The sequence below is a fragment of the Cnephaeus nilssonii genome, assembly GCF_951640355.1.
Source record: "Cnephaeus nilssonii genome assembly, chromosome: 5".
Classification (NCBI taxonomy): domain Eukaryota; kingdom Metazoa; phylum Chordata; class Mammalia; order Chiroptera; family Vespertilionidae; genus Cnephaeus; species Cnephaeus nilssonii.
In genome coordinates this window covers 22,423,239-22,439,152 of record NC_137076.1, presented here as the reverse complement: position 1 = coordinate 22,439,152, position 15,914 = coordinate 22,423,239, and the positions used below count along the sequence as shown (strand labels likewise).

At 53.3% G+C, this 15,914-nt stretch overlaps 1 protein-coding gene across 1 annotated transcript; it reads left to right on the top strand.

Annotated features, from left to right (window-relative positions):
• The first annotated feature begins 5,609 nt into the window (after nucleotides 1-5,609).
• PALM3 (paralemmin 3) lies at nucleotides 5,610-15,724 on the top strand. Its single transcript, XM_079773315.1, has 7 exons — nucleotides 5,610-5,758; nucleotides 8,233-8,281; nucleotides 9,527-9,607; nucleotides 10,177-10,316; nucleotides 10,466-10,550; nucleotides 13,443-13,488; nucleotides 13,603-15,724. The coding sequence occupies exons 1-7, from the start codon at nucleotides 5,718-5,720 to the stop codon at nucleotides 15,531-15,533; spliced, it is 2,373 nt and encodes a 790-aa protein (XP_079629441.1). The 5' UTR covers nucleotides 5,610-5,717; the 3' UTR covers nucleotides 15,534-15,724.
• The last annotated feature ends 190 nt before the right edge of the window (nucleotides 15,725-15,914 follow it).

The following is a 15,914-nucleotide window of genomic DNA, read 5'->3' as shown; positions in this document are numbered from 1 at the left end:
GTGACCAGGAAGAAAGCTGTAATTACCTAGAGAAAGTGGTGGGGACACCCAGCCTCAGAAACCCCCAATAATCTGTCCAACTCTGACCCTTCCTTCCCCCAACCCTGCCTTCCTTGGCCACTCCTTTCTCTTTCCACTCTCTCATTCAGCTGTCTCCTGGGTTGCAATCTCAAACTGCTGCTCTCCTCCCTCTGACCATCTGACCTCCTTCTTCCCTCTGACCCCATTGGCCTAATTGGAATGGGGCTCACCTGCGTTCCATCCCACTGATAACCTGAGCAAGGTACCAGCCTTCTCCAAAGCTCAGTTTTCTTGAGAGGTGATGAGGATTAAAGCTGTGCTTCTGGGAAGAGATGTCTCTACAGTGGCCTCTCCATTTTATCACCCCTGGCCCTCCTCCAGCCATGCTAATTCTGCTCTTGGTCCCCCATCCCACTGAGCTTTCTCCATCCAAGGACGCTGATGACATTCATTTGTCAGACCCAGCCACTGGCTCCCCTCTGACTTCCTCTCTAGCTCCTTGATCTCCAGGAATACCACCTCTCCTGGTTTTCCTCCTACCTCCAGAGCACCCCCTTTCAGCCTTCTGTTCGTCTACACCCACAGGCTTCTTTCCCCTCTGGCTTCCATTGGGGTTGGCTAATGGGGAGAGGAGAGTGAGGCCAGCATGTTAATCCCCGGTGCCCTCAGATGGACAAAGTTGGCTGTGTCCCTCCACTGTAGGTAGCAGCTCTGCACAGCTTAATCTCTCTCTCTCTCTCTCTCTCTCTCTCTCTCTCTCTCTCTCTCTCTCTCTCTTCTTTCTCCCTCTCTCTAAGGCCAAGGCGTGATATGAGCTCCTGGCTTCTAACCCAGGGTGTGAACAATGCTTTAATTGTCTCCCTACACCTCTATAAACCGACTCTATCAATTTCTCATCCATTACTCAGTTTGAGCGCACAATCTCTTTCCTGCTAGCACTAGGACCCTCACAAATCCCAGTCTCGTGCTTTAAACACCATCTCTCTGCTGTTGTATCCCAAATTTACAACTCTAGCTTTGATGTTTCCCCAGGGTTTGGGACTTATAGCCAACAGTTTCCAGTCTAATAGCTATGTCAAACTGAACACTTTCAAAACTGAACTCTTGGTTTCTTCCAACTCTACTCCTCATGTATGGTAACTCACCCATTCTGATTTTCATGCCCCAAACCTAGGTCTCGGCCTCAATTTCTCTCTTTCCCTCAGCCACCCTTCACCCTTCAATTCATCTGGATTGGATTGCTGTTGGCTCTGCCTTCAAAACATTCTGAATTTGTCCACTTCACCCTCATCCCAGCCACTTCACCCTCCTCCAATGGCTCTCCACCAAACTTAGAAGAAAAATTCAAGCTCCCTGCCCCAGGCCAAAGGTTCTGCCCACTTCTCAGATCTCATAACATTCTCTCCCTCGATCATTCATTTGTTCTAGCCTTGTGTGTCCCTGTATCCCCACCTCAGGGCCTTTGCACTTGTCTTTCCTTCTTCCTGGAATGACTCATTACATGGCTGGCTTCTACTATTTAAGTCTGGGCTCAAATGTCACTTCTTCAGACAAGTGGTCCCTGGTCATCTAGCCTACATCACAAAGAGTTCTTCTCCATAACTCTACCCCTGTTGTTTTCTGTAACTCACCCTATATTGCATTTATCAGCAATCACCTTTATTTATTTGTTAATTGTACATTATCTATCTCCCCCCAATAGAAGGTGAGCCACGTTACTTTTTGGTTTGTCTTGCTCACCTCTATACCAACACCCCATGCCTAGAACAGTGCTTAACACACAGCAGTTACTTAAGAATTATTATTGCATGATACTTACTAGGCCTACATCAATGTTGGGAGTAAGGAAATAAATGAGACTTGCACATCGCTGTTGAGTTTGAAATTGAGAGACAGACACAATTATAAACAGTCTTGCCTCAATGTGGAATCCAGGACAAGAGTACGAAGGAAAGCCTATATACTATCCATCTGAATTGTTAACAGTTATAACACTGTTAACCTGAAAATAAAGGCCAAAGTGAGAGGCAACAAGCATTTATTTGAGATCCAAAAGAATAGCTATTTGGGAAGCACTGATTCAGACAGAAACCCAACCAATGTTCCGATTAGGAGACCAAGGCAAGGGATATTTATGAGAAAGGGAAGGTGAACAATTCTAGCAATAAAAGGAATGCTTTTCTGTTGGTGCAGATGAGCTAACATAGTGATACTAATTCTAAACTATGTTTTAAATTTTCAGTCCTGTAGTCATTTGTTCAGTAGTCATATATCTGCTTTCTTGTTATCTTTGCAAACAGTTCTTTGGGGCACAATGTTGCTTTAGGCCCAGTCTGAAGGTTATTTTGTCCTGTGGTTTTTTTTCTCCTTTTAATATATTTTTATTGATTTCAGAGAGGAAGAGAGAGATAGAGATAGAAACATCAATGATGAGAGAGAGTCATTGATCGGCTGCCTCTTGCTCACCCCTACTGGGGATGAAGCCGGCAACCAGAATTGAACCTGGGACCCTTCAGACCACAGGCCAACACTCCATCCGCTGAACCAAACCAGCTAGGGCTTTTGCTCTGTTTTATTTTTATTTATTTTTTAAAAAATATATTTTATTGATTTTTTACAGAGAGGAAGGGAGAGGGATAGAGAGTTAGAAACATCGATGAGCTGCTTCCTGCACACCCACTACTGGGGATGTGCCGGCAACCAAGGTACATGCCCTTGTCCGGAATCGAACCCGGGACCCTTCAGTCCGCAGGCCGACGCTCTATCCACTGAGCCACACCGATTAGAGCACTTTTGCTCTGTTTTAACATTCTAAAGGTTTGAGAGGGAAAGACATGAAAGGCAATTCCTTTAGGGTGACAGCTCTGGCTCCATTTTAAAGTGGCTCCATTTATATAATTATTATTGTTGTTATTACATGTATAAAATCAAACTACAGCCCTAGCTGGTTTGGCTCAGCGGATAGAGCATTGGCCTGCGGACTGAAGGGTCCCAGGTTCGATTCCAGGCAAGGACACATACCTGGGTTGCAGGCTCGATCCCTAATAGGCGGTATGCAGGAGGCAGCTGATCAATGATTCTCTTTCATCATTGATGTTTCTATCTCTCCCTTCTCCCTTCCTCTCTGAAATCAATAAAAATATTTTTAAAAAATCAAACTACAAGCACTTAAATGAAATATATTCTTGCCTCTGAAAGGTGAGAACAACCCATATATCCATTAATACTGAATTGATAAATAAAACATGATCCATCCGTAGAGTGGAATATTATTCAGCCATAAAAAGGAATAAAGCACTTATTTATACTACAACATTGTGCTGAGTGAAAGAAGCCAGACACAAAAGGCCACATGTTATATGATTCCATTGATATAAAATTTCAAGAACAGGCAAATCCATAGAAACAGAAAGCAGATTGGTGGTTGCCAGAGGCTGGGGGAGAGAGAATGGGGAGTGACTGCTCAGGGGGGCAGGATTTCCTTTTGGGGTGATGAAAAAGTCCTGGAATTGAGATAGGGGTAAAAGTTGCACAATATTGTGAATGGACTAAATGTCACTAACAAGAAATTTCATGTGTATTTTACCGCAATTAAAAACCAATTTTAAAAATATGTTCTCTCTTCATATCATGGCAAATACACTTTTAGAATGACCTAGAAGGCCAGGTTTAATGGACATTTTGAATCCCTAGGAGTTTTGTACTGGAATATGGGGTACAGGGAAACCCCAGTCCTCAGTCTGGCCCGCTTTGCTTCCCACCTCCAACTCTGCCCTGCAGACAAGGAACCTTGTGCATGTGCCTCGGGACCCTGTCCCACATGTCCAAGCTCTTTCCTCACCCTTCTCCCTACGGCTGCTCTTGGCCACTTCTGGGTCAGGGTACGGGAAGTGGCAGGGTGAGGCACACCCTGGCTGCATGGTTGGCCTTCAGGAAACTGAAAGCTTTCTCAGTGAGCTCAAGACCACTGGGGCAGCCCTGGCTGGGCGGCTCGGTTGGTTGGAGTGTTGTCCCATACACCAAAAGGTTTTGCATTTGATTCCCAGTCAGGGAACATACCTGGGTGTGGGTTCAATCCCCAATTGGGGCGCATATGGGAGGCAACCAATCGATATGTCTCTTCTTCTCCCTTCTTCTCTCTAAAAATCAATAAAAGAATATCCTCACTCTAGCTGGTTTGGCTCAGTGGATAGAGCGTCGGCCTGTGGACTGAAGGGTCCCGGGTTCAATTCCTGTCAGGGGCATATGCCCGCGTTGCAGGCTCAATCCCCAGTAGGGGGTGTGCAGGAGGCAGCCGATCAATGATTCTCTCTTATCACTGATTTTTCTCTCTCTCTTCCTCTCTAAAATCAATAAAGATATATTATTTTTTTTAAAAATCCTCGGGTGAGGATTAAAAAAACACACCAAAAAACAAAAAGCCCAGCCAGCATGGCTCAGTGGTTGAGCATCTACCTGTGAACCAGAAGGTCGTGGGTTCGATACCCATCGGGGCACATGCCTGGGTTGTGGGCTCAATCCCCAGTAGGGGATGTGCAGGAGGCAGCTGATCAGTAATTCCCTCTCATTATTGATGTTTCTGTCTCTCTCTCCCTCTTCCTTCCTCTCTGAAATCAATAATTTTTTTTGTTTGTTTTCAAAACCTTCCTTCTTATTTAAAAAGAACAATAACATTGGGACAAGGAATTTGGAGGTGCCAAGTACCCCGAATAGGAACTAGAAGAGGGAAGTGCAGGATGTAGGACACCTTCTCTTTGCTCCATGGGAGGGTCTTAGCTGAAGTGTGCTCTCCATAGCAGGGAGGTCAGGGCAAGGACCTTTCTCCTTGAGGTTCATGTCTTTCAATTGCACAGTGTGACCAAGGCTGTGCAATTAGGGGAAGCACTGGAGACTATGGGAGACCAGGCAGGAGAGTAGAAAGGGGCTGCTGGCACTTTAAGAATGGCATGGGGGTGCAAAATAGAGACCCTCAAGATTTGGGTGGAAAGCTCTCTGGACCTTCCTCATCACTGCTACAGCATCTAAGGGTCCAGTGCCCTGGAGGCCACTTAATCGAATTCTCACATTTCACGAAAAGGGAAACTGAGGCCTAGAAACCTGAGGCGAGTTGCCTATAGTTACCCAGAGCCCAGGTCTTCTGATTCCCAGAGAGCTCAGAATCCTCTAGCTGGATTAGTCCCTCCCTCCCCACCACAGAGCCAGGGTCCAAGAAGGGAGGGCAGTAAGTAGTGTGCAAGAATAGCCAGCATGTATGGTGTGCAATGATGCTCACATGCGAGGGACCCATAGTGGGCAGACTGGGGTTGAGTTGTCTGGCATGCCAAGTGGAGGCACCATTCTCCAAGGAGGGTCTGAGACTCCCCACTCTGGCCCACATGCCCCACCAGGCATGTGAGAGCATATTTGCCGGGAGGCAGCCCAGTGCAGCAAGGAGGCCAGTAGCTGGTAAATAATTTATCAGGACAGCTGATAGTACCTCCCCAGAACTGCCCGCCAGCCCCCAGCCCCCCTCACCCCATGCACCTCCCGCCTCCCAGCCCAAACCAGCTGGACTAGCTCTCCCGGTGCCTGACCGCAGCCCCCCCACTCCTGCCAGCCAAGTCACAGCCTCCATCCAGGGCACCTTCAGGCAGGCAAGCAGGTAGTGAGTCCTGATCTTGGACATCTGAGACCAGAACGTGGGCTTCTGGGCAGAGATGGCCCTGCAGAGCCAGGTGTGGTCTCCGGCCACACCCATGTAAGTGTCCAGGGTCAGGGGGGCAGGTGGGCAGGGCCTGGGAGGGGCTCATGGGGGACGCTGACCTTTCCATTGGGGTGAGAGCCCCAGATGGCCTCTCCTGAGAAGACCAGGGGAAGTGGAGGGATGCCAGCAGAAAAACCTCAAAGGCTCTCCGATGACCCCCTCCCCAGAGGGTTGGGTGGGAGAATTGAACCTTCACCCCCGTTTTGGGGGGATTTTCTGCTTGTAGGCTTCAAGCCCAAAGTCCAGCCTGGGGGTGGGGCTATGACTGGGATGGGGGCGGGGTGGGAATGACAGGGCTCCTACTGCCCCCTTTTGCCTCTAGGAACACCTCTCCGTGTCTATGGTGGGAGGAAATGTTTGAAATCCAACAGAAAAAGTTAATAGCTCCTAAACTGGGAAAGATGATGGCAAAATTGAAATGATCACCTGCTTTATGAAATGGCCACCAACTGTTCCTGGTGGCAACAGGCCACAGCTATGAACGCTGTTCTTGCAGAGTTAGAGATAAACAATATCAAATGCACGTACACAGTATTTTAATACTTGAAGTGTGAGGGCCTTTTAAAGGAGGAGGGTGACGGGGCTCCAGAGGTTTGTAAAAAATTCTGGAAAATGGGCTCCCCCCCAGGGACCCCAATTTGGTTTCCTCACTCTTTTGGGTCCCCCATTGCATTATTCACCAACTACAAACCTGGTTGCCTAGCAACGGGAACCCGATCCCCCCCAGCAAGGAAGAGGCCAAGCGATTACATCTTGGGGGTGGGACAGCAGAGGGGGGACTTCAGCCCTTCCCCAGGGGCAAACCTATTTAGTAGAGGGTCCGGCCTTCCTGCAAACCATGACTTCAACCCCCTGCCCCAACTGAAATCACAGGCCCCCCCAGGCTGATCTCTGGCCTCCTGGCTGCTACGACAGGGTGCCTGGACCCTCCTCTCTCCCCCAGGGTTCCTAGTGCTTGGGGCCTGAGAGCTTCCAGCTCCAATCCTGACGCAGTGACCTTGGGCAAGTCTTTTTGCCACTTCTTAGAGCCTCAGTTTCCCCATCCATAAAATGGGGACAAGAATACTACTTACCTCCTAGGATCTTCGGGAGGATCCAAGGAATTATATAGGTAAAGCGTTTCACGGCACCTGGCACGTGGTATGCACTAGGTAATGGTTGAGTGATTTTATTCTCAGTTGGAATGTCAACTCAGCAAAGAGTCAACTACAGTGTCTCAAGCTCAGAGCAGAGGGGGAAGGGGGAGGTGGCCGTGGCAGCCTATTGGAAGCCCCACAGAGCACTTAGAGCACTGTATACAGTCAGTGCTAGATATGTGCTGAGATGATGGCTGCATGGTGTGACCAGAGAGGATCTGGAAGGCCTTGAGTTTGGGCAAGGAGGCTAACACTCACCCAGTAGTGTTAGTGCTCAAATCAATCAATGTTGGAGGGCTTGCCCTGAGTGTGCCCTGGGCTAAGTGTCCAGAACAACAGGCAGATGTATCCTTCTGGATACTGGCCTGCGAAGCACCTGCACATCGTTAGCGCTCAATGTATGTCCATGATGGTAGGCTGGCACAGCGGTGACTGTCTCCTAAGTGCCCTGCAGTACCAGTCAGTTTCCAGTTTCCAGACGGGGCCAGGGGCGGCCCGGGAGGCTGCGAATCGGGACCCTGGGATGCTGCAAGGAGGACACCGATGACAGTATCTCAGGTTAAACCGTAAATAGCATATCCTCCTCCCCTCCTTTCAGCTCAGAGTCCAGGGCTAAGCAGCATGACTCGATGACCCTTGCCCCCTGGGGGTGGGGGTTGGCAGGTGGAGAAGGCAGCTCTGGAGTTACCATGGCAATGGTGAGTGTCCACAGTGGTGGGATGGACACTTCTCTCCCCAGACTCCCTCCCCTCCCCGCCTTTCCCCCCAGAGCTTAAGGGATCCTGGGTAGGAGCCAAAGTCCAGAGAGGGTGTGGAATCTGAAAGAGACACAGCACTTTGGAGGTCTGGAGGGATTCGAGAGTTTCTGTAGGATGGACTGGAAATGGTTATTATAATTCATCATAAGCATTATCAGTTGTGGGAATTATTAAAGGTATTATGAATAATAAACTATGCTACTGTTTTTGGAGCACTATGTTTTCCCCTGCATGGATACTTCCTTGTTAGGGCATCTCTCTGCAAGGTCAGGGTCAAGCTATCCAGGTCCATTTTACAGATGAGGAAACTGAGGCTCAGAGAGGTGATGTCAGACCTAGGGAGGGCTTTAGTTCAACCTGTCATGGTCTCTGCTGCTGCCTCCTCACAGGACTCCTACCTCTCCTTTGCCCCAACTCCTCCCACGTGCAAAGGGGAAAGAGAAGAAATGCTGGGCTCTGGTTGTTTTCCAAGCAGCTCAGGGATCCTGGGTTAGAGAGGGTCATTCAAGAGGTCAGCCTGCTGAAGGTGGGGCCCTGGGAGACCCCCTCCGACGCCCCTGCCCCCTCCCCACAGACCCATGGCCGAGAGCTCCCTCTACCGGCAGCGACTAGAGGTCATCGCGGTAAGTGACGCCCTCGGGAGAGCCCGGCCCAGCGCCCTGGACAACCCCAGTCTCAGGCTTCTTTCTCGCCTCCCTTCTATCCCCGGGAGCTGGCCTAGCGCTGTGAAGTTGGGGAGCAGCACCCTCAGCTCCAGCCCTGCCTGGGAAGCCCCATCTAAATCCTCAGGTCTCCACTCCCTAGTTCCCCTGTCTGGTCACCTCCACCCTCAAATTGGTGAGGCTACAACCCTGCACTTCCAGAATCTGCATCATCCGATGCTCCATTTTTGAACCCCAATATCCCAAACATCCCATGTGTAAACCCCATTTCTCAGACCCCCATCTCACTAACCCCCATTTCTCTGACACCTCATTTCTGGATTTTCATCTCTGAACCCCCATATCTAAATTTTCATATCTCTGGACCCCATCTCTCTGAGCCCCCACATTCTGACCCGCATGTCTGTACCTCATCTCTCAGACCCGCATCTCATTAACTGCCATCTCTCTCATCCCTCATCTCTGGATCCTCATCTCTCTGCACCCCCATATCTAAAGGTTCATTTCTTTGGACCCCAACCCTCTACCCCACATATGTAACCTCATCTTTCTGAATCCCCGCCTCACTAACCCCCATCTCTTTGTCCTTCACCTCTGCATCCCATCTCTCTGTCCACTTCTGCACCTCCATCTCTCTGGACCCCATCTCCACAGCCCAGTCTCACTGAACCCCCATGACTATGCCTCCCTCCCATCCCGGGGAGCTGGACTAGCGCGGTGAACTGGGGAAGCAGCTTCTGCCCTGCCTGGGGTGCCCCACCTCGATCCTCAGGCCCCTCCGCTCCCCAGTTCCTCGGTCTCCCCACCACTCCTCCGAACCCTCATCTCATTAGCCCCCTTCCTTTGATCCCCTTATCTGGACCTCCATCCCTGAACCCCGTCTCTCAATCCCACATCTGGGAACCCCACAGCTCTGTCTCCCCTCTAGATTTCCATTCCAAGGTTCGCCCCGCCCCCTATCACAGACCCCGATTCCTGGAGGGCCAGGCTTCCGCAGAATCCGGGCGCGGCAGGCCACGCCCCTCCCGCCCCGCCCTCGCCGCTGCTGAGTCAGCGCCTCCGCAGCCCCCTCCCCGCCCCGGCCCGACGGCCGCCCCGCCGCCCCGCAGCCCCGGGAGCCCCCGCTGAGTCCCGCGGAGGAGGGAGGGCAGAAGGGGAGGAGGTGGTCCCACCCGGCCGGCGGGCAGCTCCATCCTCTGTGCGCAGGAGAAGCGGCGGCTGCAGGAAGAGATCCGTGCGGCGCGCGGGGAGCTGGAGGAGGAGAAACTCCGCGTGGAGCGGCTCAAGGTTGGTGGGTGGCGAGTGGGGACGCCTGCCCAGCCGGGGCCAGGGAGTGTGTGTGTGGGTGCCTGTGAGAGTCGGTGCGCGGGACCATAGGAGCCTCTGTCTAATTTTGGGGGTGCAGCTGGGGCACAGGTTCCAGCTTTGGGGGCGGCTGTCTTTTCCTGTGTGTGAGAATAGGCGATGGTGGTGATGGGGACATTCGTGACACCTTTGGGAAGAGTATGGGGACAGTGAAAGTGTCCAACTTTGCGGTAGGGAGGAGCCAGAAGAGACTTTGATTTCACCTTTGGGGATGTTTGTCCCATTCTGGAAGGGTTCGGGAGGATGATGGGTGCTTTTTCCAGCCTGGGGAAGCTAGGGGCTGGTAATGGGGTGTCTCACCCACTAGTAGTGTTGAGGGGGCAATGAGGGCATGTATCCAGTGTGAGGAGAAATGTCTGTCCCATCTGAGTCATTGTGGGGCTATGAGAAATCTGCCCAGCCTGGGGTTGGAGGGGGGGGGGGGGGCGGGGAGGACCCTGCACAGGGCAGGGAAGTCCATAAGGCCAGCTGGAGCCCCTGTCCATGCCCAGAGAAAGTCTCTTCGGGAGCGGTGGCTCATGGACGGGGCCGAGGGACCCGAGGGACCGGAGGAAGCTACCTTGCAGGACCCCGAGACCCCCGAGGGCCAAGCGCAGGACCGCATCCGGAACCTGGAAGACAGCTTGTTCACGTGAGTGGGGTCCCTGCCTGCCGCCTTGGCCCCAGACTGGCTAGGCCAGGACCCTGGGTCCACTCCCAGGAGGTGGCAAATTGAGACTGGGGGTGGGAGGGACCCATTGAACCCGGGGACTCGGCTCCCAGCAACCCCCTTTCTTCCAGACTCCAATCTCAGCTGCAGCTGTTGCAAAGTGCATCCACAGGTGCCCAGCACAAGCCCTCTGGCAGGCCCGCCTGGCGCAGACAGGTGAGGAAGAGCAAATGGTTGGGGAGGGGGTGTGGCCACAGGGCTCCAAGCAGAACCTCTGCAAGTACAGTTTAGAAGCTTGGTCCTCTACTTCTTTGTTCTTGGGCAAGCCGTTTTCCTTATCCAAGCCTCCGTTTCCCTGCCTCCGAAAAGAGAGTATCAGCCCACACTGGAAGAGGTATGAGGGAGGGTCCACAAGGTCTCAGCTTAGCACTGGGAACAGGCCCCACAGAATGCTTTGATACGTAGTTTCTCTTATGGTCCGAATGAGCAAGGAGGGCAGAACATGTGGAGGAGTGCTCATGGAATCCAGTCTCAGAGGGGGGGGAACAGGTCACCATGAGATGCGCTTAGGATGTGAGGCATCTACACAGGTTTGGGGTGTTTTGTTTGTTTTCATTGTGGTAATGCCTTCATTAAGATAGCATCCGCATGCTCTGCACAGGATTTTGAAAGCCAGGACACTTTACAGTAAAATCTGGCGGTCCGGGTTATCCTCAAGTCCAAAGGTCCTGCCACATTAGTGCCTGGCCACAGTGAGGTGTGGGCTTTCCATAGTGTCCACCTCTCCCTCATGTCTTCCCTTAGCTCCCAAGTGCCTGTCATAAGACAGAGGAGATCTGTTAATCAGCATGGGAAGCACTTGTTAGATTTTTGTGTGTGGTTATACACACACACACACACACACACACACACACACATACATTAGAAGCCCAGTGCACGAAATTCGTGCACAGGTGGGGTCTCTAGCCCTGGCCGGCGATCAGGGCCAATCGGGGCCAGGCAGATCAGGGCCGGGCTGGAGAGGAGGCAACAGTTGCCAGGCCAGGCGCGGAAGGAACGGACGCTGGACACCGCCGCCGCCATTGTCGGCACCCCGCCACTGTGCGGTTCCCCACCTCCCCCCTTCCTCCTTCCCTTGCTGCCACACCACGACTGTGGCAGGTGGGCTGCGGGCAGATTGGCGCCTGCCAGCCAGAGGGAGGCATGGGGCATGGGAGGTTGGCCACTGGCCCCGAGGAGGGAGCTGGCCCTCGGCCCCCCTAGGAAGGGGGCCACGAAGAGGGACCACAGGAGGTTGGCTGGCCTGGTGGGGGGGAGGGAGGGACTGCAGGAGGTTGGCCAGCCAGGGGAGGTTGGCTGTGGGAGTGCACTGACCACCAGGGGGCAGCTCCTGCATTGAGCATCTTCCCCCTGGTGGTCAGTGCGCATCATAGCGACCTGTCGTTCCAGTCATTCTGGTCGCTTAGGCTTTTATATATAGAGAGATAAGCCAGAACTTTCTTGCCAGAGATGCAAAAGGCATGCTTCCTCGCTCAAGGGAGCTCACAGTCCAGATGAGGATATGGGGTGCAAAGAGTCTGTGAGTGGGGAGTCCTGGGCACGAAGGAGCTCAGAGGACGCACCTTAGTGAGGCTGAAGATTCAGGGAAGGCTTCCTGGAGGCAATTACATTTATGGTGAATCTGGGTGAGGGCCAGGCAGGAGGGGAGAGGGAGTTCCAGGCAGAGGACAGACGGCATGGAGGCTGGAAAGAGATTAGGATCAGAGAACTGTGAGGAGATCCACGGAGCTTGGCCTAGGCTTTCTGCATGGCTGTTCCCAGCTCCCCTCCCTGAGCCCATCTTCCTCTCTCTTCCTTCTCCACTCCATTCCAGCCATGCTGACCCTCTTTTCTGTTCCTTGAACTTGCCTACCTTATTGCCGCTCAGAGCCTTTGCATTTGCTGTTCCCTCTGCCTGGAATGCCCTTCCCCACCTCTTGACTCAAGGCTGGCTCTTCTCATCTTTCAAGTCTCTGTTTAATGTCATGTCTTCCCAGAAGCCCTCCTGCATCTTATATCTACAGAAAAGGAGGCCCCCCATCACCTCCCAGGCACTCCTTAACCTCTCATCCTGCTTTTCTTTTTCCTGCCAAAGTCCTCACTCCCTGGCATTATATGTTTATTTATTTGTATTTATGACCTGCCTACTCCCATGGGAATGTATTTTTATTGATTTCAGAGAGGAAGGGAGAGGGAAATAGAGATAGAAACATCCATGATGAGAGAGAATCATTGATTGGCTGCCTTATGCATGCCTCCACTGGGGATCCAGCCTGCAATCCAGGCATGTGCCCTGACCGGGAATTGGACCATGACCTCCTGGTTCATAGGTTGATGCTCAACCACTGAGTTACACTGGCCGGGCTGGAATGTATTTTTTTTTTTTCCTCCTGAAGTCACTGTCTCCCCAACAGTGACATCACTGGCGAGCCAGACTGCTCTGGGCCACACAGTGAAGGAACAGGCATGCTGGGGCAGGGCCATGTGGGCAGCTGGAAATTTGTCACCAGCCCTGGGGCCAACCCCTATCAGCAGCCAAAGCCTCTGGAAGATGACTGGCTCCCTCAGGTGCCTTGGAAACCAGAGGAAAGGTCATCAAAGTGCCCATCATCTCTTGTTCAAGTGCCTTATTTTACGGATAGGAAAACAGAGGCCCAGAGGTGACTGTGCCTCTTCCAAGGCTTATAGCAAGTGAGGGGCAGATTCAGGGAGGGACTCAGCCCTCCAGTGTCCCAGCACAGTGCTCTGCCCTCCAAATGTGTTTGGAATGTATGTTCTAATAGCAAATGGCTTAAGTGTCCCTTATGGCAATCTCAGTAGCTGCCAATACAGTAGGCGCCCAATATAGAGTATTAGCTGCGCGACACAGTATTAAGCACCTACTGTGTACAAGGCACTGGAGCAGAGGGCAATAAGACGGATGAGGAAGGCTGAGATGCAGTAGACCGTTTGGTACTGAAGGTAATGGGGAGCCATTGAGGGTGTTTGAGCAGGGAAGGGGTACTGGCATGCAGGAGGCCGGAAGTGAAGGCATGGGATGGCCTGACCTTGTCTCTGTTATCCCTGCAGGGTCATCGTCCACTCTCCCAGCCCACTGTGGAGGCAGGTACTGAAGGTGGGTATTTTTGCCCCTAGGTCTGGGGGTCCCAAGAGGAGGGACCTGCATCTGGGTGGCCTGAATCTCACCCTGTCACCTTCCCTCTCTTCTATCTTCCCCTGACTCCCCCAGGTCAGACTGATCTGAACAAGAGAGCCTCTTTGCCAGCAGAACCAGTGGGCACATCCCTGGAGTCCCTGGCTGAGCCCAGAGATGAGGCTGTTGGGGTTCTGCCGGCCCTGAGGCAGGTCCCTGGGGCAGCAGGGGTCGCCTCAGAAGCCAATGGCCCCTGCCCCAGACCCAGCCCCCCTCTGGAGCAGGAGCACCATCAGGGGGTGACAACAGCGTATGGGGGGGTGGGTGAGGCCAAAGGAGGGGGTGTGGTAAAGGTGGTATGGGAAGGGCTGAGGGCTACAGAGGACTGTGCCAGGGGGGCCACGGGCCCAGAGCTGGAGGCTAAGGTAGAGGAGATGGTGCTGGAGGCCATTGGGGACAGGCTGGAAGCCAGCCGTCCAGAGCTCCCGTCCTGGGTGAAGGAGGACAGGGGTGTCGTGGAGGTGGTCTGGGAAGGGGTGGGGGGCACAGAGGGCAGTGACTCTGAGGCTTCAGGGGAGGCTGGCAGGGGCCCACAGACTGCGCAGATCAGTTCACCGCAGACCAGCTCCCCGAGGCTCCAGGAGGAACTAGAGGGAGCAGCTTCTGGAAAAGGGGAAGGGCCCCCCAGGGGCAGCCCTGATGGCTTCAGGCAGGGGGGCTCGGGGGGAGAGGAGGGATCCTTTATTTGGGTGGAGAGAGTGACCCTCAGCGAGGAATGGGAGGAACTTCTGGTGGAAGGCTTGGAAGGGCCGAGGACACTAGGGAAGGAGGGAGGAGACGAGAGTCCTCTGGGGGTGGGGAGGTTGGGAGGCGAGGAAACCTGGGAAATGGAGAGGAGACAGGCAGAGGAATCACTGGGCACATGGAAGAAAGGAAGTGAGGAAAAGGCAGAGGAAAAGGCAGGGGCAGAGTGGGAAGGAATAGAGATGTCGCTGGTGGTGGAGAAGAAGGGAAGGGAGGAACCCTTGAAGCCAGAGAGGAGAGGAGGTGAGGGAAAGGTGGAGACAGAGAGGGAAGGCGATGAGGAAGCTTTGTCAGCAGAAAGTGAGGAAACTAAGGCACCTTTGAGGGCAGAGAGGGAAAGGGGTGAGGAGCCATTGGGAACAGAACAGAGTGGAGGTGAGGAAAAGCTGGAGGCAGAGAAGGAAGTTGAGGAGCCATTGGGAGTAGAAAGCAAGGCAGTTGAGGGATCATTGAGGCCTGAGAAGGAAAGAGGTGAGGAAAAGCTCGGGGCGGAGGAGAAGGAAGTTGAGGAAGCACTGGTTGTAGAGAAGGAAGGAGATGCAGGAAAGCTAGAGGCGACTGAAGAACCATTGACGACAGAGAGGAAGGAGGGTGAGGGATCACCAACAGTAGAGAGAACAGGAGATGAGGAGCCACGGGATGAAGAGAAAAAAGGAGATGAGGAATCACTGAAGGCAGAGAGACCAGGAGGTGAGGAGACACTGGAGGCAGAGAGACCAGGAGGTGAGGAGACACTGGAGGCAGAGAGACCAGGAGGTGAGGAGACACTGGAGGCAGAGAAGAGCCAAGAGATCAAGGAAGATGCGAGTCCAGAAGCGCAGAGGAAGTCTGGAATTGGAGGAGAAGGTCAGGCAGAGGAGGTGAGTGAGGCAGGGGCTTCCCTGGGGGCCAAGGAAGAGCTAAGGCCAGAGGAGGAAGGACCACAGCAGTCCCCGGAGAAGCAGGAAGGCTCGCTGGAGGAGGAAGCAGTGAAGCCTCAAACCCCTGCTGAGGGCCAGGACCCCGCAGGGGATGCCACACCCCTCCTGGCAGAGACCCCAGCTCCTGAGCAGCCCACCGAGTGCCAGCCACTGCTTCCGGTGGAGGAGCCGAAGGCCAACCCCAGTGCCCACCCCGTGCCCACCTATGCACCTGCCCAGCAGCCCGAGCCATCTGCTCCTCCTGAGGGTGAAGAGGCAAGTGGCCCTAAGCAAAAGACGTGCCAGTGTTGTGCGGTGATGTGAGTCCACGCCCTCCACCCCACGCCTCGCTCTTCTCACAGCTACCTCGGCCTCTTGGCACCCAGCAGAGGGTTCCCAGGCACAGACAGGGCATATGGGACTGCCATGGCATCTGGGAGCCTGCTGGCCCACACCTCCACCTCCACCTGGGCTTCTGGACCCCTCGCCCACTGCCCGTGACCCTGGCTCCCTTCTCCGACTAAACCTTTATACTTGAAAATAAAATATTAAAGCATTGGGACAGCTTGAATGTGTGTGTTTTTGGCACAGAACCACCTTACCATCTCCTGGTGGGAAATTGAGGGCTTCATTCGGCTAGAATCAAATGATTGTGAGTCAGTGAATGTATAGGTGCAGCTGCTGTGACAAAAGACCTCAAGCTAC

What these genes read in the sequence shown, in the direction of transcription:
- PALM3 (XM_079773315.1), top strand. Translation starts at nt 5,718, where the DNA reads ATGGCCCTGCAGAGCCAGGTGTGGTCTCCGGCCACACCCAT. An exon ending in AGCGACTAGAGGTCATCGCG is followed by an intron (nt 8,282 to 9,526) that starts GTAAGTGACGCC and finishes CTCTGTGCGCAG; the next exon opens with GAGAAGCGGCGGCTGCAGGA. An exon ending in GGCCCGCCTGGCGCAGACAG is followed by an intron (nt 10,551 to 13,442) that starts GTGAGGAAGAGC and finishes TTATCCCTGCAG; the next exon opens with GGTCATCGTCCACTCTCCCA.